Source organism: Vidua macroura, chromosome 16, assembly GCF_024509145.1.
Source record: "Vidua macroura isolate BioBank_ID:100142 chromosome 16, ASM2450914v1, whole genome shotgun sequence".
Taxonomy (NCBI): Eukaryota; Metazoa; Chordata; class Aves; order Passeriformes; family Viduidae; genus Vidua; species Vidua macroura.
In genome coordinates this window covers 14,110,244-14,134,579 of record NC_071586.1, presented here as the reverse complement: position 1 = coordinate 14,134,579, position 24,336 = coordinate 14,110,244, and the positions used below count along the sequence as shown (strand labels likewise).

At 51.6% G+C, this 24,336-nt stretch overlaps 1 protein-coding gene across 8 annotated transcripts in view; it reads right to left on the bottom strand.

Annotated features, from left to right (window-relative positions):
• The window catches only part of MPRIP (myosin phosphatase Rho interacting protein), a 73,592-nt gene that overhangs the window by 11,304 nt on the left and 37,952 nt on the right, over positions 1 to 24,336 (bottom strand). For 6 of the 8 annotated variants that reach the window (XM_053992478.1, XM_053992472.1, XM_053992474.1 and 3 more), the window contains 9 exons: positions 18,320 to 18,461; positions 17,701 to 17,817; positions 15,474 to 15,530; positions 14,240 to 14,308; positions 13,922 to 14,011; positions 13,385 to 13,494; positions 8,591 to 9,176; positions 7,565 to 7,681; positions 743 to 4,603 (listed from right to left, as the gene is read on the bottom strand). In XM_053992478.1, coding sequence (XP_053848453.1) covers positions 743 to 4,603; positions 7,565 to 7,681; positions 8,591 to 9,176; positions 13,385 to 13,494; positions 13,922 to 14,011; positions 14,240 to 14,308; positions 15,474 to 15,530; positions 17,701 to 17,817; positions 18,320 to 18,461 — 5,149 coding nt within the window. The remainder of the gene's footprint in view (positions 1 to 742; positions 4,604 to 7,564; positions 7,682 to 8,590; positions 9,177 to 13,384; positions 13,495 to 13,921; positions 14,012 to 14,239; positions 14,309 to 15,473; positions 15,531 to 17,700; positions 17,818 to 18,319; positions 18,462 to 24,336) is intronic. The other 2 variants (XM_053992480.1, XM_053992479.1) reach the window with 1 other exon arrangement.

Below are 24,336 nucleotides of genomic sequence, written 5' to 3'. Positions count from 1 at the left end.
TCCTAGGAAAAGCAGACCACCAAACCCCATTTTTTTTAGGTGCTGGATGATCTCAAACCAGTTTTACAGCCAGTCTGACTGGTGGGGCAATTTGAACGGTGGCATTTCATCACCAGTGGGTTTCTCTGCACCTCACCTGGGTGTTCCAGAACTGTGCACTCTTTGTTTTGTACAGAATTACCATGTCCAACACCGGCATGGTCCTCGCAGCCTCCTGCAGAGGAGCTCTGCTTTGCTACTGAATTTGGTATCTCTTTGCAGCTACTTTCCCTAGGAACATACATTTTGAGAGCATCAAGTTTCCATTTCATCCTGCATTTTTGAAGGCAGCAGAGACAGACTGGAGATTTGATCAGACTGGGAAAGACAGAGCTGAGGAATGCTTTTAAAGGGAAGTCACAAACAAAATGTCCGTGTTGGGTACAAGGAGAAACACTTAGGTCTTCATGTTGAAGGAGGTGAGATGTTATCGAGCTACTTTGAAACTGCCTCTCTCCCTCTCCAAGCAAAGACCACCTCCAGAAATCCACCTTCCCAAGCCCTCAGCAATGCATTTAGAATACCCCAGCATGGAGAAAAAGGAAACACGCTTTACAGAGGCCTGGCTAATACCCTGGGGCTTGTTTCAGCATTCTGGCTCTTTCAGGGGATATCCCTTGGATCAGCAAGTGAACCCTGGGACTGCACGTGCCCTCCCACACACTCAGCAGCAGAAGGCAGAAAATGTTAAACATATCAAGACCTTTAGGTTTTCAAAGTCTTTCTGGTATTTTTCCCTCAAAGTGGAAGCGTTCCCCTCCAGATGTTTGTTCTCCAGCTCATCCCTCATGACATTCATCTGGGCCTCCAGCTCCTGGATGCGTTCCCTCAGGCCGTGCATGGAGTCCGGGTCATTGCCGGGGTCCTGCCCAGTGCCACCCGCCTCACCGGCTGCCCAGGTGTCCCCAGCGCCCGGGGCCACCGCGGGGGACGCCTCTGGGTGCTGCCTCTGGTACTCATCAAGGGTCTCTTGCAGGCGCTGCAGGTTCTGGCTGTAGTGGTCCTGCAGTGCCTGCAGCTCCTCGCTGTGGATGACCTGCAGCTCCTTGATCTTGGCCTGGAACTTCTCCTCCAGCGTTTGCATCTGCTCCAGGTGATACTGCTCCATGTTCTGCTTGTCGCGGACAACGGCGTCCAGCTGGTTGAGCCCCTCCACCCTCTCGGCCTTGAGGGCATCCTCCGTCCTGTTGAGCTGCTCGATCACGTTTCGGATCTCCTCCTCGTACCGCCCCTGCAGCTCGCTCAAGCTCTTGCTGTGCTCGTGCCCTTCCTCCTCCAAGAGCCTCCGCTGGTTGTCCAGCTGGGACACCTTTGCCTTGAGGTCAGCGTTCTCCCTCTCCAGCACGGCGATCACCTCGCTGTACTCGCCCTGCTGCTTCCTGAGCAGCTCCTCGTACTCATCCCGCAGGAGAGACACTGTCTTCACACGCTCCTGGCACAGTGCATCCATGCTCTGCAGGGACTCCTTGTAGGACTTCATCTCCCTCTCGTGCTCCAGACGGACTTTGCAAGCGGCGTAACAAACCTGAGCCTGAACAATGGCATCGTGGACTAACAAAGACGAATAACGCTCCAGGTCTCCCATGCACGAATGGTAGGAAAGACTCTGGGACATCTTCAGGAGCTTCTGACAGTCTCTCATGGCCTCCTCGGGAGGCAGAGAGAGTAAGGCAACAGATATCTCCTTCAGAATATTGGATTTGTCCTTTAGCTGCTGGGCAAGATCTTCCTGAATGGAAACAAGAACTTCACTACTACGGTCTGGGGCACTGCCAGTCTCCTCCACCTTGGCTAATTCCTGGCACGGCACCATTTGGAGACGGCTCCCATCCCAAGAGATCTGGGTTCTTTCCGAAGCATCTTTTTGTATTTCAAGTGCTTCAGAAATCTGGTGCATAACTCTGTCAAACTCAGGAGTCCTGTACGCTTTGATGATCTCCTCCAACATGCACTTGTGCTGCTGGAGAGCTGTTTTGGTATTATGGAGCTCTTCTTCAATTGCTTTTAACCTCTGATGAAAAGATTCTCTCATTTTCTCTGCAACAAACCCAAGTTCTGCCTTGATCAATGTAGCATCTGCTACAGCACTGAGAAAACACGGGGAAATGCCCAAAGTTGTTTCTGATTTGCCCTCAGCTTCTCCTTCTCTAGTGCTCAAGTGTGCTCTCAGCTCCTCCACCTTGCTCCAAAACTCCCCTTCCAGCAGCAGCTTTTTAGACAGGATGCTGGCCAAATCATTGGCTGTATGAGAAACACTTGCTGGCTCCAACAAAACCACCTCAGCTGTTCCCTGGATCTCTCTCAGAAGCTGGGCTATCTCAGAGCTTGCATTTTTCAAAGACTCTGCTATTTGGTTGATGAGAGAGGCCTCAAATGCCACCCTCTCAGAAAGCCACCTCAGCTGGCCAGTGTCAAACACATCTGCTTGCTGCTCCTTGGAGATGTCCTCCTCTTCTAAATCCCCTCCTTCTGGAGCGGGGCTAACCGTGGTGAGGCTTTCACTCTGCTGATACTCTGATGGGACAGGCGCTCCGCTCAAGGCTTGGATTGCGTTAGATAAAGTTGTTTCCATGCTGGACAGAGTAACAAGGAACAAATCCCCCTCTTTATCCTTGTCTGATTTGGGCAAGGATCTTAGCTGCTCCCTGCACTTCTCTAAGCAAGTCAGCGCTTGATCGTTTTTCATCTGGAAACCTCCCAGCTCACTGACGTGACTTTCTATGAGCTTGAACTTTTCCTGCCTCTCGCTCTCCAGCTGTGAGATCAAAGCATTGACTTGGGACAAGCTGGTCTGAAGCTGTTCCCGCAGCTGGGACTCCGTGCTGGCCCACTGATGGTGGAGGGCAATGAGTGTCTCCTGGTTATGGCCGTGCTGGCTTTCCAGCTTCATCGTCACGTCTTTAAGCTTTTCCTCTGTGATATACAGTTTGGTTTCCAGGGAATGGATGATGGAGAGATAAGTCTCAGAATCGCTCGTCCCTGATGAGGGGTAACCCAGAGCTGGCTCTGAGGACATGCTTTCTTCAGACAGAGATCTGTCCTGGCTAGTGTCTGAAGAGGTACTGCTTGTCCAGTTTTTCTCTGATCCATCTGGATGGATGTATTTTTGACACTGGATGCTTGAAAAACGGATCCTTTGCCTCTTGGCCCCCATGATTCCTACATCAGGCTTTGCTAAAGCTTTCTGAACCAACTCTTGGTCCTGGAGCTCTACAACTTTCGATGGGGAGCCAAATTCCTCTACTTGCCTCTGACTGGTATCAAGAACCTCATCCTCCTCCTCCTTCAGTGCATAAGTCAGAGCTGGGAGGACATCCTGAGTTTGCAGAGCCTGCCCCAGTTGGGATGGATGACTTTCATCCACCTCAAGACTGGGGCCAAGGTCTTCTGCCTCCTCAGCACATGGACCTGTGCCCACACTAGCTAATTTCTTTAAAGCCTCCTCCTTGGCCTTTAGCTTTACTTTAGTCTCCTCTAAACTGCTATCTAAAGCAACCACTTTAACCAAAGCCTCACTGAGATCTTGATCTTTCTTCTCCACAATTCTCAAATGCATTTCCTTAACGTGTCTCAGCTCTTCTTCTTTCTCTTTCAGCACCTCCTGCACCCCCCGGAACTGATCCGACACCTCCTCGAACGACTGCTCCAGATTGTGGTAGTTGGTCTCTTCCATTTTCAACTTTGCTTGTAGCTTTGCAACTTCGTTATCCGACTCGGCCACCTGATTCATGAGCTCGTGGAACCGGCACTTGATCTGATCCCTCTCTCTTTCAAGTTCCTCGATGTGCTCGGCAAGTTTTTGGATGCTGGCCTCCTTCATGGCCAGCTGCTCCTCCAGCTGGTGAACGAGCTCGCTGCCTTCGAACTTGGCGCTCAACTTTTCCTTCTGCAGAATCTCCATTTGCTGCTCGCTGTTCTGCAGCTGATTCTCGTACTCGTTGGCCTTGTCCTCCACCTCCTTCAGGCTCCGTATCAAAACCTGCTTCTCCCTCTCGCAGCTCTCCAGCAAAGCCTCATAGTTCTTCTGCAGCTTCTCCTCCATGAGGACCCGCGCCTGCTCGCTGGCATTCAGCTGCCCGCTGAGGTCTGCGATCCTGTCCTGGAGCCGCTGCACTTCCTTCTGGTGGTCCCGCTGCAGAGCCTGCTGCATCTCCAGGTCCCGCAGCTCCTGGGTCTTCTCCAGCAGCAGAGCCTCCGCGCTCTTCAGCTTCTGCTCGCTGGCCTTCAGCTGGGAGCTGAGCGCGGCCTCGCCGTGCTGCCACTCCTCCAGCTGCTCTTTGGCTTTCTCCTTCTCGCTCCTCAGGTCGCTCTTGAGCTTGGCCAGGGTCTGCTCCTTGATGGCGAGCTCAGCCGCCGCGTTACTGAGCCTCGCCTGCAGGCTCTGAATCTCGGCCTCGTGGTGCCGGATCACGTCCTTGGCCTCGGCGTAGCTGCGCTTCAGCGACTGAATCTGCTGATTGATCACCTCTTGACGCTGGCATTGGGCTTCCAGCTCGCTTTGGAGGTCTTGGTTGACTTTGTGGAGCCTCTGCCAGGCACCTGATGGCGAGGTGGCCACCTCGGTCTTAAAAAAATTGATTAAATACTAGATTAGTAACACTCTTGGCTCTCCCTTCTGAGTGTCACACCTCTGGCCAGGCAGGCCATGGAAAAGCTCCTCACAGCGACTTGGCTGCTACCCACTGCTCCAATTGGGATGATTTGTTCTTGGCACAATTTGGTTTGTTTAACCGACTTTTTTTTTTTTTTTTTAATGAGCGACAACTGCTTTCCAGTAACAGAAAACACTGACCACAACATCAAAACAGCTGTACAGTAACAGGCTAAATGGAAAAAAAAAATAAACCCAAACTCAAACAGAAACAAAAAAATTATGAAAAAGAAACACCAGCAGTAAAACGGAGACAGACAGACAAAAGAAAAATGCCAAGGATGATGATGAGGAGGAGATGGAACGAGGTGGAGGAGAAAGGAACTGCTTTTTTTTTTTTAGCAAGTTTGTTTGTTTGTTCGTGAAACAAAAAGTGCACAGTTCAGGTAATACAGTCCACCGACCAAAAGCAACAACAGAAAGTGAGGTGACAGCAAATGACATCACATCCCACCCAAGCACGGGGCGACGGGCCAGCCATTGTGGTGGCGATGTCATTTCTATGCCTGCCAAACAGGACTGAGTGGCTGCTCATCGTTTTAGAGAGATGCTGTTATGCTAAAGCTTAGGGCTAAGGAGGATCTAATTTCTCTACCTGCAAAATAAAATAAACCAACAAAGGACAAAATAAAAAGCCCAACAAATGGAGGGAAGGAAAAGGTGTGATGAGAATGTAAAAATGAAAGAAACCAACCTTTGTGAGATTCAAACCAAAGCAATGGAGCATGCAAAGAGAAAACTCACAGAAAGCGTCATGCAAAAGGCGACAGAAATTATGTATCTTAAAAAAAAAAAAAATACACAGACAGGAAGAGGTGAGAGAAGCACAGCGTTAAGCCTAGGAATTTGGCCTGCCTTGCTGTACTCTGGTTGCTGATTAAGGAAAGCCCACAGATGTGACACTCAGTTATGTTAAGTTAAATTTCATGCTTTTACACCAAAAACATGCAAGAATATCCGTCTGGGACAGGTTAGTACGTGCCCCCTCCCACCCACAGTGACCAGAGCAGGGAATGTCTCCGGCCCATTTTCCAAGAGCAGGAGCTCCTGGTGTTTCTCCCAGTAGGGATCAAGGTTAGGGTGCCCCATCCCGAGGAAGCTCAGAGCAAGAGAGGGGTTACACGAGGCCAGAGAGGCTTTGGTGCATGGCACATGCATTGGAGGGGTGGCTCAGCACTGCCTCATGGAACAGGCAGTGCATGGGGGTCCCTGTGGGGCTGGTCAGGCTGCCAAGGAAGGGTTGGTGCCTCCCAGGCAGCTCAGGAGGGATGGGTTTGGCAGCAGTCAGGCTTCTCCATCAGCCCTCCTCATAGACAATAAGGAACCTCCCCAAAATCAGGCATGATGGGGGGGATGGGCACGTGAAATTCAGAGGGGTTGTCCAAAAAAATGCTGTGATGTTTGTCTGCAGTCTGAGGCTGCAGAATTCCCCCAGCAGCTCCACTCTCTCCACCCCAGCAGGGTTTGGTAGGGTTACTCCTTCCTACAATAGGACTTTAATCCCTCTGGTTCCCAGGAAACACAAGGGAAATCCCCAGAACAATTAGATTGGAGCAGACAAAAACCTCCAACCTTTCCAAAAACCCTCTCCAACTTCCAGGTCCAAGTTTGGGTCACTTGTCTCTGCAGCTCAGCCTCTCTGCAGGCTTTCCCTCTTGCCACCCCTCCTCGTATCGAGGCACTGTGGCCAACTTCAGTGGGATGGTGGATTCAGCATCCAGCTTTTATCCCCATTCCCTGATTTTTCCAGGCTCCAGGCAAAGTGAGGTCAGACGCCTCTGCCCCAGGGAAGTGGGACTTAGTTACTCTTCCAGCTCTGCCAAGTGAAAATGGAACTCCTCCAAGCAGGCACTGTCAGCTCGGAGACTCCAGAAATGAATTAATTACTCCTGCTGGGAGATCATGGGCAAGGAAGGCAAGCTGTCCCCCTCCCTGGGCTGGCTCCACTGCCTGTGCAACTTCTTCAGGGAAAATTTTCCTGTGAGAAATAAGGATGCAAGATTTGGCATGGACACTGGGTTTTGCTGCCACAGGAGCGCAGCGTGCAGCAACGCGCGGCCACTTTGATCCACAGCCAGTTTGGTCAAGTAGATTTAAGCAGGTCAAAATGCTGCCCCTGCACAGAACAAGATTGTGGACACCTGAGAGCAGCCAGAAGCTGCCCTGCAGGTGCCACAACTTCCCCCAGGCATGGATGTTCCCAGAGGAAGGGCTGGAAAAAACCTGCTTTGTTTGTACAAGGGGAGGAAAGGTTTTCCCAAAGACCATCCTGTTTCTTTTGTCAAATCCTCCAAAACTCATTTCAAGGCTTTGCTGAGGAATCTTGTCACCGCAGAAACCACCAAAGTGACCCAAGATAACAGGTCATCCCAGTGCAAATCCCACTCTGGCTGGAGGGAATGTGAGCAGGAGATACATCTGAGTGTCCTGTGTTTGCCCATGTAACGGGCAGAAAAAGTCCTCAGCCAGGAAATGGTGGGCTATAGGATGCTTGGAAAGCTTTGTGTGCACCCCGCTGCCTGAGGGGAGAATCTGAGGCACAGAAAGGGGGAAACAGCTGTTGCAAAGGCAAACACAGCATGGGATGGATCAGAGGTGGACTTCACTGAAGTCTCATCTGTCTGGCTCTGTTTTGTTTTCCCTTGGGAAGGCTAACAGGTAACGCTACCTTCTATTCCATCCCAGATCAGAGGTTTCCATAAGCAGATGACTCTGGTAATGCTACAGAATTAGCCACGTTTGCAAGAAGGTCAAATCTCTCGGAGCTCAGTGGTGGTCACCCAGGATGTCCCCACGAACACCGCAGACGGAAGCCCACCAGGGATCCCTCGGGCTCAGGGAAGATGGATCTCCATCTCCTCCCTGCTCTCCTACCTGCAACACGTAGCCCTCCCGGGCGCTCTGCTCCCGGCCCAGAGCCACTTTCAGCTGATCCTGCAGGTGCCGGTTCTGCTCCAGGAGCTCTAGGGCCTCCTTCTGCTTCTGCTCCAGCTGGAGGGACATGAACAGAGACAGCGTCCAGGGAGTGGGCAGGGGATCAGCCATAAGGAACAAGTGGCTCGGAGGGGACACGGAGCAGAATTAACGGAGCTTTTGATGGCACCACTGCTCTGCTCTGCTCTGGGACCTGGATTTCATTTTGCCAGGAAAATCCCTCCCCTCTGAAAGAATTTATTTATGCAATAGTGTAATTCGTAAAGCTCACTGCGGCAATGGATGAACGGCACCAGCTCGACCCTGGCACGGCCCTGGCAAATCCCAGCCCAGTTCAGCTCAGTGATATTCCTGGTTACTCCGTAAGAAAAGGTTACCCCTTTCATTCCCACTAATACACTTTAATCCCAACTAACAACAACCTTTGTTATCCCAGGCACAGAACTCTTCCAAGTGAGCTGAGTCTCCCCCATTCTTTTCCAAAAATCTTAAGACTATTTGATGTAGGCTCCACGAAAAGGGAACCTTTGTGGTGTGTGTTACAGCTCATGGCAGTTTATAAATGCAGACACAAGTCTCTATAGCTGCAGAGGCACAGAGGATTGGGAGCTTGAATTTGTAGTCTGGTTGATACACTTTGATTGTACCCATTTTGTCAGAGACAGGCTGGCTACAACCACCACAAATCAGGCTGTGTTGGTCGGGAGGGGTAAGGAAGGACCAGGCCATAAGAACAGCCCTTCCTGCAGCTGTGGGAAACTTGAAAGCTGTTGGCAGGGCTGAACAGGAATGGATACATATCTGTGCCCTGCCAGCTCCCCAAGGAACCTATTGCATCCCTACTAGTTGCTATTATGAAGGAGGAACACTTACAGCTATTTTTAAGCCTATGTCACGCTCCCTACAGTCACCCCAGTGGCCTGAAGGCCATTCTGGCAGGCAGCCTGCACCCTACACACCCTTTACCTCCTTCTCCAGCAGCGTGGTCAGGTGCTGCTTCGTCAGCCCCTCTTCCCGGTCGTCGGCGTGGGCGAGGTGCAGCGGCGTGATGGGGATCTGCTTCTCCTCCCGCAGTGGGGTGGTCTCCACCTGGTGCCAGCGCTGCTCGATCTCCACGTGGACGTTCTGCGGTTTGATGTCTGCTGGGACAGGCAGGATTCTGTCCACCTCCATCCTCAGCGCCTCTTCTGACCCTGCCCCGTCCACGGCATCGATCATCTCGAAGCGCTTGCGCCGCTCCTCCCGCCGCCGGGCCCGCTCCCGCTCCAGCTCCCCGGGGTCGGCGTCGGCAGCTCCGGTGTCCCTGGGGAAGGCGGCCGAGCCGCTACTGGAGGAGTCTGCAGCGTTCGCACGCTCCTGCACCAGGGCCTGCTGGATGGGGCGAAATTCAGCCCAGTCAAAGGTCTTGGACCGTCCTTCTCGTCGGCGTTCCCGGGCGCGGCTCCGCTTCTGCTCCGTGTCCAGCTCGGCTTGTTCCGCATCCGGCTTCTCGCTCGGCTTTGGACCAGTCTCGAAGGAAGAGCCTGTTTTGCTTTTCTCTTCCGGCAGCGAGCTGTGAGGACAGAGAGAGGGTGAAGGAAAGTGTCAGTGGGTGCTGGAGACAGCCAGGTGCTCCCATGCATGCCTCCAAGAGCCGGGTGGAAAAGGGCTGCTGGAAGCCCAAGCCAATGCCACGTGGGTGCCCCTTGCCCCTCCATCTCCCCTCACCCCTTGGGCGCAGGAGCTGTTGCTGCCCTTCCCCAGGATGTGCTGGTGTGCAAAGCCTTGGTGCAAGCCACCCCAGCTGCTCCTGGGACACCCTGGCACCCAGAGAGTGGCTGATCCCAACCTTGTTCCTCCTCAGCAGCCACACTGGGGCCAGTGACCATGAGCAAGCAGCAACCCATGGCTGAGGCAGCGACCCCAACTGTGCTGTCAGAGGTTCCAACAGCTCCTCCAGCCCCCCGGCTGTGGGGCTCCATGCATGCCCCCCGGCTGGCATGGCCATAGTCACGTGCTTGTGGGAAAGATGCCACCAATCCCACCAAAGCCAGGCTGGCCTTGGAGCTGTGGGGTGGAGAAGCACAGAGCAGCTCTGAGAGTCTTGGGAAACAAGCGTAATGCTCCCCTTCAGCTTGGAAAAGTACTAATGGGTCCATAACTTCTCCATGCCACTCTCTGCACTGAAGGCACAGACCTCCCCAGGGCACCCAGCCCTGCAGGCAGCATGGGCAGCCCCCTGGCACTGGGCAGGGGCGAGTGCAGCAAGGAGAGCACGCTACTCAACACATCACGGAAATCACTGAAAATGCCAATTTCTCAAGCAAGGAATGATTTTTAGCGCTGAGTTAGAGGGTGGTGGGTTGAAGGGGGAGACATACTCATCAAGCAGGGGAAGTTAATAGGGGAAGGCAATACCATTTCTAACCTACAGATAATCCATAATGCTGGCTTATTAAATACAGACATGCCAGCCCTGTAACATGCAGATCAAAATTAAACCAGAAAACAGCAGTATCCTAAGTCTGTGGAGGAAACCTCTCCCAAGGGAGTAGTGGGCACTTGCTGAACTCTCTTTGCTACCCAAAGCTCCAAAAGCTGCCTCCCAAGGCACAGTCCTGCTGCTCTGGCTGACTCCTGGCTCTCCCTGCTTCCAATACAATCACAGCATCCCCAGTCTCCAGCAGGGACTCAACAAGCTTTGTGCAAGAGCTGGAAAGCAGCTCCCTTCACTACAGGCTCTGACCCATGGGACCACATGCATGGGGACTGCCGTGATCGGGAACAGCAGCAGCATCACAGCTTCTCCCACGTCAGGAACACACCCCAGCCCCCAGCCAAGAACCTCATGGATGTGCATGTGCCCAAAACAAAGGATGGAGCAGAAGACATGGCTCTGTGTGGGCTAGTATCTTCCGATGCACTGTCATCCAGCAGCAAACCACAGGCTCAGCAGAGCTGGGTTTCAAGAGACTCTGGCAGTTACAGGCTAAAACCAGCTCAGAGATGATTCCTTCTTCAGTGCTGTCACTTGCAGCTAATAAAATAAACCCAGAAGGCACAACGATGAAATGTCACTGCTCCTCACCCATGATACTGCACGACTCCAAGGCCAGGCTCTCAATCTGGAGTCAGTTAGTGATTACAGCTGCATTTTAAAAAGTAAAGCAGGGATGAGACTGATTCTTAAAATGGAGAAGAGCTTTAGGAAAGAAATGGGGGTCCTGGGGCCCGCCATATGGTGTTGGGACACAGATATTTTGCTGCTCTAAATCCCACGTGGAAGAATCTTGGCATTTCTAGAGGTGACATCTCTCACAAGCTCATTTCTCCTCTGCTGCTTTCCAAAGGGCACGGGATGTGGGTCAGGGAGCAGAGGGATGGCCGCTGGGAACGAAGTGAAGACACTCAGAAGGTTGACCCAAAGTTTCTCATTTCATCTCCTGCAAGTGCCCCGTGGCTATTAATACTACTCAACTATTTCACATCTCCTTCACCACAGAGAAATTAATTCATATCACACAGGAAGGGGGTGATCTTTGCCTCCCAATGGTATTATAGGTTAAAATAAAAAGGCTTTTTTTTTAATAGAGGTGGGTATGGGAGTGGTGCAAGCTGCAAGCTGAGCACGCTGTGGCAAGAAGCGCACAAAGGTTGCAGGGAACTGGGGTGCACTGGGGAAACCAGCCTCACAAGGGCTCTGAGCTCAACATGGATCCAGTTCTGAAGCAGCCACTTTCGTTCATGGGGGTATTTTCTATCTGCCCCATCATCATTAGCAGACTGTAATTAGTACCTCTGCAGATTGCAGGGCACTGCTGAGGGCAGGGAGCAGTGCAGCATCTGCTGCCCGTGCCAGGTGCTGACACATGCAGCGATGTAAACAATCATTAGGGCTCAAGGAGTCAAGACAAGGAGTGTTTGGCTGGGTGCAGCCACGGCAGCAGGTTAATGAGACACAGCTAAGGGCTGCAAGAGTTTGTGGGACCATCCTCAGGGGTGGGTGAGCACTGCTGCCCTCCCGGCACACTGAGCACAACACCCCGCCACTGTGCCAACACCTGGCACCCCTCCATGCTGAGCCTTGGGCAGTTTGTCCTTCCAGCAGCCCCCTTCACCCGCTGCTTCCCTGGTGCGGATTGCAATGGCATCCCAAAGCCAGGTGGGATGGGCTGGGATACCCCGGGCTGCCAGGCAGGCACCAGTGAACACAGCCCTGCTGCACACACAGAGCAGGACTCCAGCAACGTGACTAACCCACGGCACCAGCTAGGTGGGAAACCACAGAAGCACACACATCATCCCCTTTCCCCAGCTCAGGATTGGTTCACGGTCTGTTTGTGCAGTGTAACAAGTTACTGCCCAACCGGGACCTGCGCCTGGACCCTCTCAGAGGGAAAGCCAAGTGAAACCACTTTGTGTGGGCTCGGAGCAGGTGCAGACAGTGAGCACAGGGCTATCGTGCTGCAGTAACCTGTGAGCAACCATAAATACATCTGGCTCTTTAAAGGCAGAGAGGTCCCCTCAAATTTCCTTGGTCTTCATCTTCGTATCTAGTCACATCGGAAGATACCAGTGTGGGGAAATCAAGGGTCAAGACCAGGTTGCTTCTTCCCTTCTCTCTGGCTTTTATTTAAAGGAAAAAAAAAAAAAAAAAGGAAACGGGGGAAGAAAAGAAAGAAAAATAAATGGAAACTGCAGGACTTCCCATCTGAGGTGCAGAAAAGGAGGAGCATGCAGTGAATCACAAGATATACAAACCACAGAACGTTAATACAGGAGAGAACACAGTTTTCCAACCTGGGCTTCAGCACGGATAGTTTCAAAGAGAAGTTTTTCCTGGGATTGCATGGAAATCAAACATACACACGAGTGAGGAGAGAGGCGGCTTCCCTGAGAAATCCACCAGAGCTCGAGCAGGGCTGGAAAAACATTGGCTGAGGGCTAAGCAGGATGGAGAAGGAGAGGCTGGAGCATCTCCAGGTCAACAGCACTGGGTGAGAAGAGCCATTCCATCAACACAGGAACAAACCTGGCAAAAACCTGCTGGCTGCAGCTACAGTAAGGACAGGAGATGGAGTTAGTGGTGCAGCCGTGTCCACACAGCCTGTAAGAGGTGGCTGGTGTGAGTGTGGCCAGCACAGACAGCTGTGAGGAGGCCAAACACCCTGTACACACAGCCAGAAGCGCCCACAGAAGGCACTCTGTGACGCAGGAGGTCCCCTTCCTCTGGCACCGACGCAGGAGGAGACACCAGCGTTACTACAGCTTAAGGGGGACGAGCTGCAGCAGCTTTCTGGAAGATCAGAAGAGGAGGGAAGATGATTTCCTGGCTGGAGTTTAAAATAGATCAGAGCCAAACAGTTTCTAAACTGAACCCTGGGCTCCTGCTGCTGTGACCCATAGAGGGACTAGGCAGCTCGTGCTGAACAGTAGCCAGAGGAAAGGATGAACCCAGCACAACTGAATCCAAGTGGTTTCACAATACCTGGTGGGAATCCAGAGGAGCCTTGATATAGGAACAGTATTTCATATTCCTATGCACAAATTAAAACCACATTTTCAACCCTCTTTGAAATCTGCACGTGTAAGAATAACTCTGCATATCAGCGTCCCCACAACATGTATCCAAATTAAGCTCAAAGAGATGTGAGAAAAAGCTGCAGCTTCCAGGAACAGACAGGCTCAGAAAGAGGAAAGAAAAAGGATGAAGGACACTCATGATGTTACTCCTGCACAGCAAACCACACAGCTGCAGGGGCTGCTACAGCCTCCCCATACCTTGTTACATCAGGAGCAGTTGTGGGGCGAACGTGTTTCATGATGGTCTGGATCCAGTTGCGGCGGATGCCCGACGTCATGGCAGAGAGGGTGAACTCCCCTTCCTTTGTCTACAGAGAGAGAAGGAACAGCTCAGAGCAGGTGATTGCACCAACCAGCAGCTTCCCAACTCCCCAAGATCACCCCGCACCCATCCCCAAGCCCCCAGTGCTAGGGCACTGCTTGCTGGCCACACAGAGGTCAAACCCCTCTGTGCTCCAGCCCACTCCCAGTGGGAATTAGCATTTCTCAGCCATCAGGCTGATCCTGCCATAGCTGAGACCCTAAGGCTGTGACAAAACCTTCCCTTTCCCCCTTCCTTTTCTGACAGTCAAAAAACTGGCTCTCAAACCCAAGGCCACAGCTCTCTGGAGCACTGTGGGGGGATGCTGAGTGGCCTCTCTTGGGTGTTTGGGGAGATGTTCCCCTTGTCATGGACAAGCATCCCCGTCAACTGTCCTGCAGGTGGACTCTTCCTCCTCCCCACATTTTCCTTACATGGATCTGGAAGCCGTAGTTCCGCTGAACTGGGTACTCAGTGACATCGTAGCATGTGGATAAATCGATTTCTCCATCCAGGTCAGCTGCCTGCAGAGGGAAGAGGTAAAATAAACCACAAAGCTTTGCAGCCCCAAAGCATGGTGGGCTCACAGGGAGGCACAGTAGGCCCCTGAGAGGCACAAAGCCCTGAAGGGGCACCAGGACTTCAGCATCTGGGAACGGGGGCACTGAGGGAGGCACTGATGTGCCCAGGATCCGTTTGGGAGCACCAGGAGCTGCCCTGTAATGGGGTGAACACTGACAGAAGACACTTACCTCCTCTGCCACTGAATCCCGGTAGTATCTCAGGCTCTGGTCAGTCAGCACAAACCAGTGCTTCTTCCACTAGGAAACAACAAAGATGGAGCAGTTACAATCCTGCTCCTTCCCCACCACCATAAGCACGCCTGCTTGTCACAGGTCGACAGGCAGAGCCACCCTGCAGGAGGCAGCTCAATGCCTGTCCCTCCCAGCTCCACACATGGCTTCATCAAGGCCCCTCCATGGGAAAGGGGAGACCCAAACAGGCAGCAGTGCAAGGGACAGTGATGGTTTGCTGCCACCCTGCAGAGTACCAGATGCTGCATGTGACAGCGACACCGTGAGAGCCACGGGACAGTGGCAGCCTCCCCATTAGCTCCACTGCAAGATGAGGCTTTTAGGGACTGCACTTAAAACCTTTTTAGCATAAAAACCATAGTAAACATTCATGTTTTATCTACAGTACCTAGAAATTGAGTTGGGAGTCTATTCCTGGCCCTTGCTCTATACCATTCCACCTCCTGAATGCTTCCAGCACAAGCTCATCCAAGGCAGCATTCAGTCAATAAAGTACTCACTCCAGCTGCCAATTCCCCTTTGGCTGTCTATGGATGTGTCCTTGGACCCAGGGGTACCCACAGCAGAGCCTGGGCCACCCACAGCCACAGGCAAATTGCCCTCATTTCCCCTGACAGCTGAGTAGGAGAGAAGGAAATGCAGGGAAGGGGTGGTCTGCAAACAGCCAGGGCCATCCACGCTGCCTCGGCATCAGTGCCCACTCCTAAGGCTCCAATAGAGCAGAACATCCTGCATCCCTTTGGGAATTGGCAGCAGGAAAGTGGCACCAGCTGCTTCCCTCAGAGCCATTTATTTATTGATTTATTGCCATTTCCCTGGCAGTCAGGAGACTTTACCTGAGCCTCATTTCTGACACCAAAGAGGTCGCCGGGTCGCAAGGGAGACGAGACTAATAAATAGGGAACAGGAACATGAAACCAGTGCTGCCATCCAAGCTGCCCTGGCTCCCTAGAAACCCACGATATGATATCCACCTTTGAAACCTCCCCAGGACAGAGCAAGAGCAATTCCCACTTCAAGAGAAGCCCAATACTGATCTACTGGGGCTCCATCAACACCAAGAGCTGCTCCATGCGCAGCCAGCATGGGATGTTAAGAGTGAGCTGCCAGAAACCAGGACTGACCACAGCACCAAACACTGACATGGAGGCAGAGCTTTCTCCTGACTCACCTGCCCATCCTCGTACTGCTTTGTCAACCAGCCCTTCTTGAAGTTCAGCAGGTCGGGCTGGAAGAAAGGAGAGAGGGATCAGGAGAGGGAAGAAGTGACTGCGCCCAGAAGGCAACAGCAGCAAGTTGATAAAACCCAGCAGAGCAATGAAAGAGACCAAAACCAGTTAAATTCATAGAATAATAGAATAGTTTGGGTTGGAAGGGCCCTTTAAAGGTCGTCTACCCCAAACTGAATCATTACACTGTGTGGTGGCTAAATGTTTGCTCCCAGGAGGAACGGCGACCTCTGCACATTTTATTCAGGCTGTTCTCTTCCTACCATTTCTCCTGCAATTTCCTACTGCTACACCAGCATTGCAGAGAAAGGATAAACAAGGAATTAGCAAGACTTCAGGCAGTTTTACCCTCTATTATATAGTATGAAAGAAAAACTATGTGCTATTGATGCAAGGCTGCAGGGCTCAAAACAGGCTGAGTTCCCAAGGCTGGAAATACAGGGAATCCGAGCCCTGCACCACGCAAATGACACCTGCTTTTTCCTCCAGTGTGGGTGCATGGGGATGTTGAATTCCTGAAGAAAGCAAGCAGGACAGCGTGGGATAACTGCTGCCAGCCCCTCCTCCCAGCCCTGCCCGTGTGCAGGGAAGGATGTGGTGGAAATGCTTTCACTCCCCCGAGGCTGAGCTCCTCCAGCTGCTCCACGTGCTGCAGAGTGGAGGAGGAAAACAGCAGTGTGTGAAATCCAGCTGCAGCATCTGAAATGGGTTACAGCAAGGGCAGCAATGGAAATTGGGTCTGGGAGCCTATTCAATCAAACTTGTGGGGCAGCACATCCCATATTTGAGTGATCCTGTGGTGGTGGGAACCCAGTCCTGCTCCACAAAAACACAGGGGAAAGTAAAGTATTGAACTATAGAATGTTTTGGGTTGGAAGGAACAGTAAAATCATCCTGTTCCAATCCCCTGCCATGGGCAGGGACACCTTCCACTGCTCCAAACCCCATCCAACCTGGCCTTGAACACTTCCAGAGATGGGGCAGCCACAGCTTCTCTGGGCAACCTGTGCCAGTGCTTTGCCACCCTCACAGGGAAGAATTTCTTCCTAATATCTAATCTAAACCTGCATGACTTTCTTGACTTTCTTCCCTTCACTAGATATTGTGCATTGCCACTTCATATGCACTTCTTGCACTTTTTATTCCCACCAAGAATTTAAAAATCACTCTTGTGGCTGTACAAGTCTACAGGAAAAGCTCAGAAACACCAAGCTACTGCATTTTTCTGATAAGTCCTTGAATAGAAGCTGTCCATCCACAAAAAATGCAACTTGTATTTACAGTAGCTCTGTAATCTATTTGAGAGATTAGCAAGTGTATTTATTTTGTCCCTACAGAAGGGTGGTTAGGGAGAGGAGAGTACTTTGTGTTTATTCTGTACTGTTTGCCTCCAGGACTGGTGAGTATTTGAAATATGCAAAGGGAGGAAAGCTCAGGAGGGAAGGTTCAGCCCTTCCTTGCAGCCTTCATCCCACTCACACCCACTTCCAACTGCATAAACATCAAGGAAATGGCATTAGAAAACTGGGACATGTGTTTGCTCAGCCTGGTCTGTGTCCCTGCCCCTGGCAGGGGAGTTGGAACAAGATGATCTTTAAGGTCCCTTCCATCCCAAAACATTCTGGGATTCTGTGATCCTATGAAAGTATCACAGTCATGACAGAGCAGCTGGTCCAAGTCCAAAAACTGGACTGACCCTCTGCTGAGCTGGAAATGCCCTGCTGCAGCCTCTGCTGGGGCCCACCATGGGGCAAAGAGGGGCTCTGGCTAGGTGAGGTGACCTCAGAACTTCTAGGGTGACCCACAGCATGAGTATCTGACACATCACACAAAGCATCAAGGAAATGGGGTATTCCAGGGGAAAATAACCAGAATAGGGTCTGCTTCCCAAGCTGCTGCTGTACTTTAAGGAAAAGTGCTCCTCACAAGACTCTGAGTTTTAATTTCTGCAACAGGCAAAAAGTGTGGCCCTTCTCCAGCTGAGCCCCTGAGACTTTCAGTGTTGGTCACACCTGATTCAGGTCCCTGAACCTGCTCAAAGTCTGAGCGTATCCCATATCCCATGTGCTGGCTAGAGGAAAGCAGCAAGAGTCCAGTTTTTGTGGGACCTTCTGGGAAGGGTCTCTCATGTCCTCCCCCAAGGCAGGGGACACCCCCCTGGTGGCTCACCGTCATAGAGGACTCCGTGGACCTTCTGTCCAGAGACTTTGCCCGGCGGTGTGGGGACAGAGGTGACGCAGACACGTCCAGGATGGAGCCCACGGCTGCTCCTTCACAAGTGAAGTCCTGTGTGAACAGCATTAGCCCAGATCAGTGCAGGAACTAGGACAGAGTCCTGCTCTCTTGGCTCATGGCATAAAAATCTGCTTTATTTAAGGGGCATCTCAGGCTCAGAACAAGTGTCATTTCCTTGGCAATACATTTTTTTTTGTCCTTTCAGGCATTAATTTGTTCCCATTATACCCAAGCATATCTGGGACTCTCAAACATGTTTCTTTTGTTACTTCACCCTATCCTGATGTGTCCTGCCAAGCCAGATCTGAAGTCTCCCTTTGTATTATGAAGAAAGAAGAGACAGCCTGATTTTCCTCTCCAATCTACACCTGGCCCAAGGGAGCAGAGCAGGAAAATTCACACAGACTGAGCACACACAGAGGTTCAGCTCCTGCAGGAGCTGCCTGCAACTCCAAATCCACATCCAGGGACAAACCCTGTAGCTAAACCCTCTATCCAGTCATGCAGGATTCCAGGTTTCATCTTTCCAGGATTCCTTGGCTGAGCATCTCACCCGTTTCCGTGGGAAAACTCTCTTCTCGCTCCTGCCCTGCCGCGTCTCGCTGGACAGGGCAGCGCCGCCCGGCGCGTTCGTCTCCATGTGCTCCGCGTTCTCAATATCCAGTGCCTCGAATTTCTCAATCACCTGGGATCTCCTGGAAAACAGGGACAAAAGGGAAACCAGAGATGCTTTAAACACAAGAGCAGCAACTGCGTGGAGCTGCACAACCCGACAAGTTTAAGGTCGCAGAATTGCTCGACCCAGAGTTCATGCACAGCTGGCTTTTGGTCCCTGTTTCTATGTGAGCTCCAGCATGGCCAAATCCAGGGTAAAAATCCTGATCTGACATCATTTTACCCATAAAGTGGGGGAAAACCTGACATTATTCAGCTCTGCACCTAGCATCTCCTTCAGTAACTAGAAACCCTTCAAATAACCAGCAATAACTTTTTATTTGCGACTTTTACAGCCCCTTGGGAAGTAGAGATTATGGACCAGCTTTGGCTTAAGTGTTGCCTCTACCCACTAGCACTGGGGCTTCTCAATTGCTCCCCAGACCCCAGAGCACTGACACGTCAGACCAAGCTGGGGTGCAGAGGTAATGGGTGGCTCTGGGTCCCCCAGTGTGTTCACTGCAACAGGAGCCCTCTGTAAACTCAGCCCCACAGGGGAACAACCACAGGATTGCATTGAGCAAGGGGTGTCCATAGGTGCCCCCAGACCACAGTTCTGGCTCACAGGATGCACCAGCTGAAAGGGCATGAGGAGATGAGGAGCACTCTGTACCATGACAGGTACAAGGTGCTCCCTGAAGAACCTGGAGCCTTTCCCTCCTCTTAAGTGGGCTGAATATCCAGCCTGGACATCAGGAGGCACGACCTGGGCTCTCAGACACTGCCTTACAACACCGTGGCACTTGTGTCTCTGAGGATGGAGAACTATGAAGGAATGTGGACGGAGAAGGAGCCAACCCTGGATCAAACCCAAATGGGATTCTCTTAAGGATGAGCAAACAGGTGGAATCAGAAGTTCTGTTTCAGCATGAGAAGCTGCTCGCTGGCCCACAGGAGAGGAATTTCCAAAGAACCTGCTCATGTCTAAGTCTGCATTTCCAGGGGTTCAGGAAAGTATCAGCCTCAGGTCTTCAATCACAAACTGGGAATATAAAGCAACCCACCACCAGCACATGTCAGCTGTGCTCTGAGCTGTGAGGCTAAAGTTCCATTTCAAACCTCCCCAAAAAGCTCTTTCCAGGTGGTTTCTTGACACAAAATTTGGACCCACATGTGCCACATCTAAACTTGGGGCTGCTTGTGTGAGCCTCTGATGTGCATGAAAATCACAATGGCAACCACATGAGGGATAACAGGTTATCCAAAATAAAAACATTTTTAACACTTCCCACAAAGAGGAACAGCAGGTTAAGGGTTCAAACATCATGAGATCAGTTTTCAATCAATATTTGCACCAAATTCTATAAATGAGACAACCAGTCTGAGCACATCCCATCCCCTGGGGGGCTGGGGCCCCCCACTGCTGCTCAGAGCCAGGCTGCCAGGACACAACCAAAGAGGAAGGGACAAAATTGGTGGGGAAGACGTTGCTTTGTAAATTTCAAGATCTTTGATGCTTTTAGGGGACATCTGTTCAGCCCCTGCTGCCTCCCAGTTTGCAAACTGGGAGTGGGCAGATCCCGGGCTCGTGCAGAGCTCTCAATTTCCCTGAGATGTTCTGCTCATGAGATGCCTGACATAGGCCAGGCTGTGGAGCATAAATCCATGTTCTGTGTTCACTGACAGACAGGGGATTGTTTTGGAGTCACATTCTTTTAACCCTTTTTATACTGGCCCAGCCTTCTCTGAGTCTCAGTTCAGGAGGGAGGAAAAGGTCCATGAATTAACATTGTCTCTGCCCTATTAGGTGAAGGTCTGAAGAAAAACAAATCAAGAGGAAAAAAAAAAAAAAGAACAAAAACCCAACCAAAAAAAAACCATAAAAACAAAATCAAAAGCAGGTTGATTTCTCATGAAAGGGGCTGCACCACCAGGTTGTTCTACGGCTTGAGATTGAGATGAGATGGTAGCGAAGCAGGCGAAGTAAAGGTGGACACGTCACACAGCAACACAGCAGGAGAAGGTGGAGAGCAACAAGACCTGGAAGAAAACAAGGCTGGAAAATGAATGAACAGAAGAGGAAATTATATATCTGCATCTACATACAAAACAAAATCAAAATCATTCCAGTCATTCGTCATTGAAAAAAGGGAGGAGAAAAATAAATCACTGCAACCAAATCACAGCCCCAAGGGTTAATATCATCCAGATTACAGGAAAGAATTTTTTTTTTTTTCCCATTAGATCAACATTTCAGAGAGGTTACTGCCAGAGATCCTGGAGGGATGGGGAAGGAAGGGCTCTTCTCCCCTCCCCACGTGTTGGATAGAGCTGCTCCCTCTGCACAGCAGCTCTGGGTGGACAAAACAAAGCTGGGACAGGTATGAAGAAGCTTTTTAAAAGCTGCAGTGCCATTTAGTGCTTTTCAACTACAAAAGCTCATCCCAAGGAATTCCTTGGCCATGCAGGCTGTTAATCTTTTCCAGGCCACTAAACCCAGGCTGCAGATCTCAGCTGTTAGTGGAGGGGGTGTGCAGTGGGAAGGAAAGCTCAAAAGACCAGGACGAGCTGTCATTAAAGTGATTTTCTCTGATTGGAAGAAAGGCCTTTATTTTTATTGGATTCATTCATTATTTAGCATCAAGAAAGATAGTGAGTGTCAGGAAAAGGAAGAGGCATTTCCCAAGAGGTCCATGAGAATGATGAGGATAGCTTTACAAGGAAAAAAAATCTGTATTTGGGAGAGCAGGAGCTCCTCTGTATGGGGAAAAGCAGAATTCAGAGCAGAGCTTTACACCTCAAGAAACTCCAGAGAAGGAATTTGAGCGAGAAAAGTCTTTTAAGCAATTTCAGGCAATTCTGTTATTAACTGATGCTAGAAATACACCTCAGCCCCTGACCACACTCCTACAGCAGATGTGGCTGACACACAACTCTTGCCAGTGCGAGAAGAACATCAGGTCAACTGGGAAAGCTGTGGTTTTACAGGCTGCACCCCTGGAATTGTGCACAAAAAACCAAGCTTGTCAAACAGAAATCCTGAGATGTGCAGGGATTTATCCCTGCAGCTGCAGAGTCCATCTGGAATATGGGGACTGCCTGTCTAAGGACATTCCTGCGACTCTTTTCAGCTGTGATTTTTGTCTGCAACACCTCAAGATTCATCCATGGGGTTTCCAAAGTGCTGCCCCTGCCCTTCTGTCCTAGGGAGGGGTCTGAGAGGGGACACTGGAGATGGCTCAACCTCTCTGGCCTCAATCCCTGTCCCCCAGCCCAGTGTGACATCCTGGTGGGTGCTGCAGCCCCGTCCTGCCACGTGCCAGCAGAGGGAACTCGCACTCTGCTGCTCTGCCAAAATCGTGGAGATTATCTCCTGTTCCTGATTCCTGGTTCTGAGTGGCTGCAAGCTCAGACGTCTGCAGGGGCATGGAGGCAGAGTCAGGTATAAATGATCAACATAGAAAATTCCTGGACTTAAATCATGTAATATTTCTTGTGATAAGGAAACAGGATGAGAAGCCTCGACAAATGGCTTTATCTGGAGCAAAGCCTGCAGGTGTGGCACTCAGGATGCAACACTGGGTACCTGAAATAATTCTTTTCCATCCACAGCTCTGACACTTGCACTGATTTACACACAAAAAAAAAAATGGGAGGAAGAACTGAAAATTCCAAGAGAATCTGGGTGAGTTCATTTGGTTGCACTGAAGGGCAGATCTGCACGATGCCTGGCTGGTGCCTGTGGGGTTGGCATGGGACAAGTGTTCCCAGACATGTTAGTGGGTTACTGAGAAGGATTATTATAAATGGTGTTAAACCAGGGGGAAAAGCCAACCCCACAGCATTGAGTTACTGTATCTGCCCAACCTCAAACAGCACAGTCTGAGCTCGGAGGAGAAAAATGAGAGGGACATGGGGACTAAGTAAACTCAAGTTAAACAGCAGCCAAGCCAAGCTGAGCAGGGTGCTGGGGAATGTTAATTCTTTGTTGCAACTCTGGACAGTGTCTCTGTGCCCTGCTGAGTCCACTGAGCTCCAACATGGCCATCCCAGCTCCATGACACAGGGCCTCTCCACCCACACCACCTGCATGGCCAATTCCCAGGTTACCAGAGGAGAAAACAAATGTGCCTATCCCTGAACACCCACTGAGCCATCCCTGCTCATGGCACATTCCTTCAGCACCATGGGCTGTGATCCACGGCCAAACCCTCTGGCATGTGGGGAACCCTTCCCCTCCTCTCTGCCATCGCCTCCCTCCCAAAAGCTGGACCAGGTTCAGCCCCATGAGCAGCAAGACCCCAGTGCCTAGTGCAGCTCCTGCTCCTCTCCCTGCACCCGTTCTGCTCTGATAAAAGCCCTGGGATGATACTGGGGAATTGCTGCCAATACTGATAAAGCAAAAATACTGTTAACAGCCTGAGCCAGGCTGGGAAAAACAGACTTTCCCTGGGAAAAGGCATCCACCAGCAGGCAATGAGTGGGGCTGACATTAAAAAGGACAGACTCTGGCAGCAATTTCCTCTCCCAGGCCCTGTTGTCTGTTATAATTCTGCTCCCCAACTCCGTGCAGGATGATCCCAGTGCTGCAGGATACCCCAGGGCAAGGGCCTGCTGGCACTGGAGGAATGCACTGCTCTGTCATGCTGGGGACAGGCATTGGCCAGGGCATCCTGTGCAAGCAAACGCAGCAGGGACACAATGTCACAGGCAACACCAGCTCAGCCTGAAAACCAGAGCCACCAGCCTTTTCTCAGCCCTGTCCCCAGCCAGGATGGCCAAGGTGGTATCCTCCTCCTCCATCCTGGGGAAAAGCCAATTCCCAAGGCAGACAAAGCCAAACCCAAGCTTTCCTCATTTATTCCCAGTCCAGCATTCCCTGCACACGCTCTAGGCCAGGTTTGGGATCCTCCTGCTGAATGATGGCACCAGCACAAGGCTGTGCTGCACATCCCAGACCTGCTCCCAGCTCTCGGAAGCCAGTCTGGAAAACAGTCCTTTAGGGGCTGGGAAGGAACAGAGGGGAAGCTCCTACTGAAACTGTGCGAGAGAGAACATGCCCGGAGGAGAACCAGGGCAGGAAAATCAGACTGGCAGGCAGCCCTCTCGCCCAGGGCCTGTCTCCCAGTTTGCTCCACTGCCCTCACTGCACAAATGTGTCTCTCCCAGGGCGAGTGGAGCCCATCCTTGGCCTCGCCCAGGGGGCACCCGGTGCGCGCTGCGGACGCCCTCCCCGTCCTCCTCCACACTAAGCTGTTTTGCAGCCTGCTGAGCCCTGCCTTGGCACTGCACCCACCTCTCCCTCCTCTCCCAGATTAATGCCGTGACATTTTGAAACCTCTCTCAGCTCATTAGGCAGTTGCGTAAGGCACCTGGCACTAACGCCACTAGGAGAGCTAACCTAATTAATGGTGCCGGCTGCCAGCGTGTGCCGCGCCGGGAGGGGCCGGCAGGGTGGGCATCCAGCACCACCCAACACCAGGGCAGGTTTAGATTAAATACTAGGAGGAAATTCTTCCCTGTGATGGTGGTGAGGCACTGGCACAGGCTGCCCAGAGAAGCTCTGGCTGCCTCATCCCTGGAAGTCTCCAAGGCCAGGCTGAAGGGGGCTTGGAGCAACCTGGGACAGTGGAAGGTGTCCCTGCCCATGGCAGAGGATGGAACTGGATGAACTTTAATGTCCCTTCCAACACACATCATTCTATATCCCCAGAGCAGCCAGGCAGGGTGACACCTGCCCACTACCACTATTCAAGACATCCCACCACCTGGTCAGCATGGATGGGCACCCTTAAACCCAGGAGCACTGAAAAACAAAGACGCTCCACCCACCAAATTCCATCTGCTCCATCCAGGCTGCGCTGGGGACGCAACCTCACTGCTGCTGGAAGCATGCAAGGAGATGAGCCACTCATC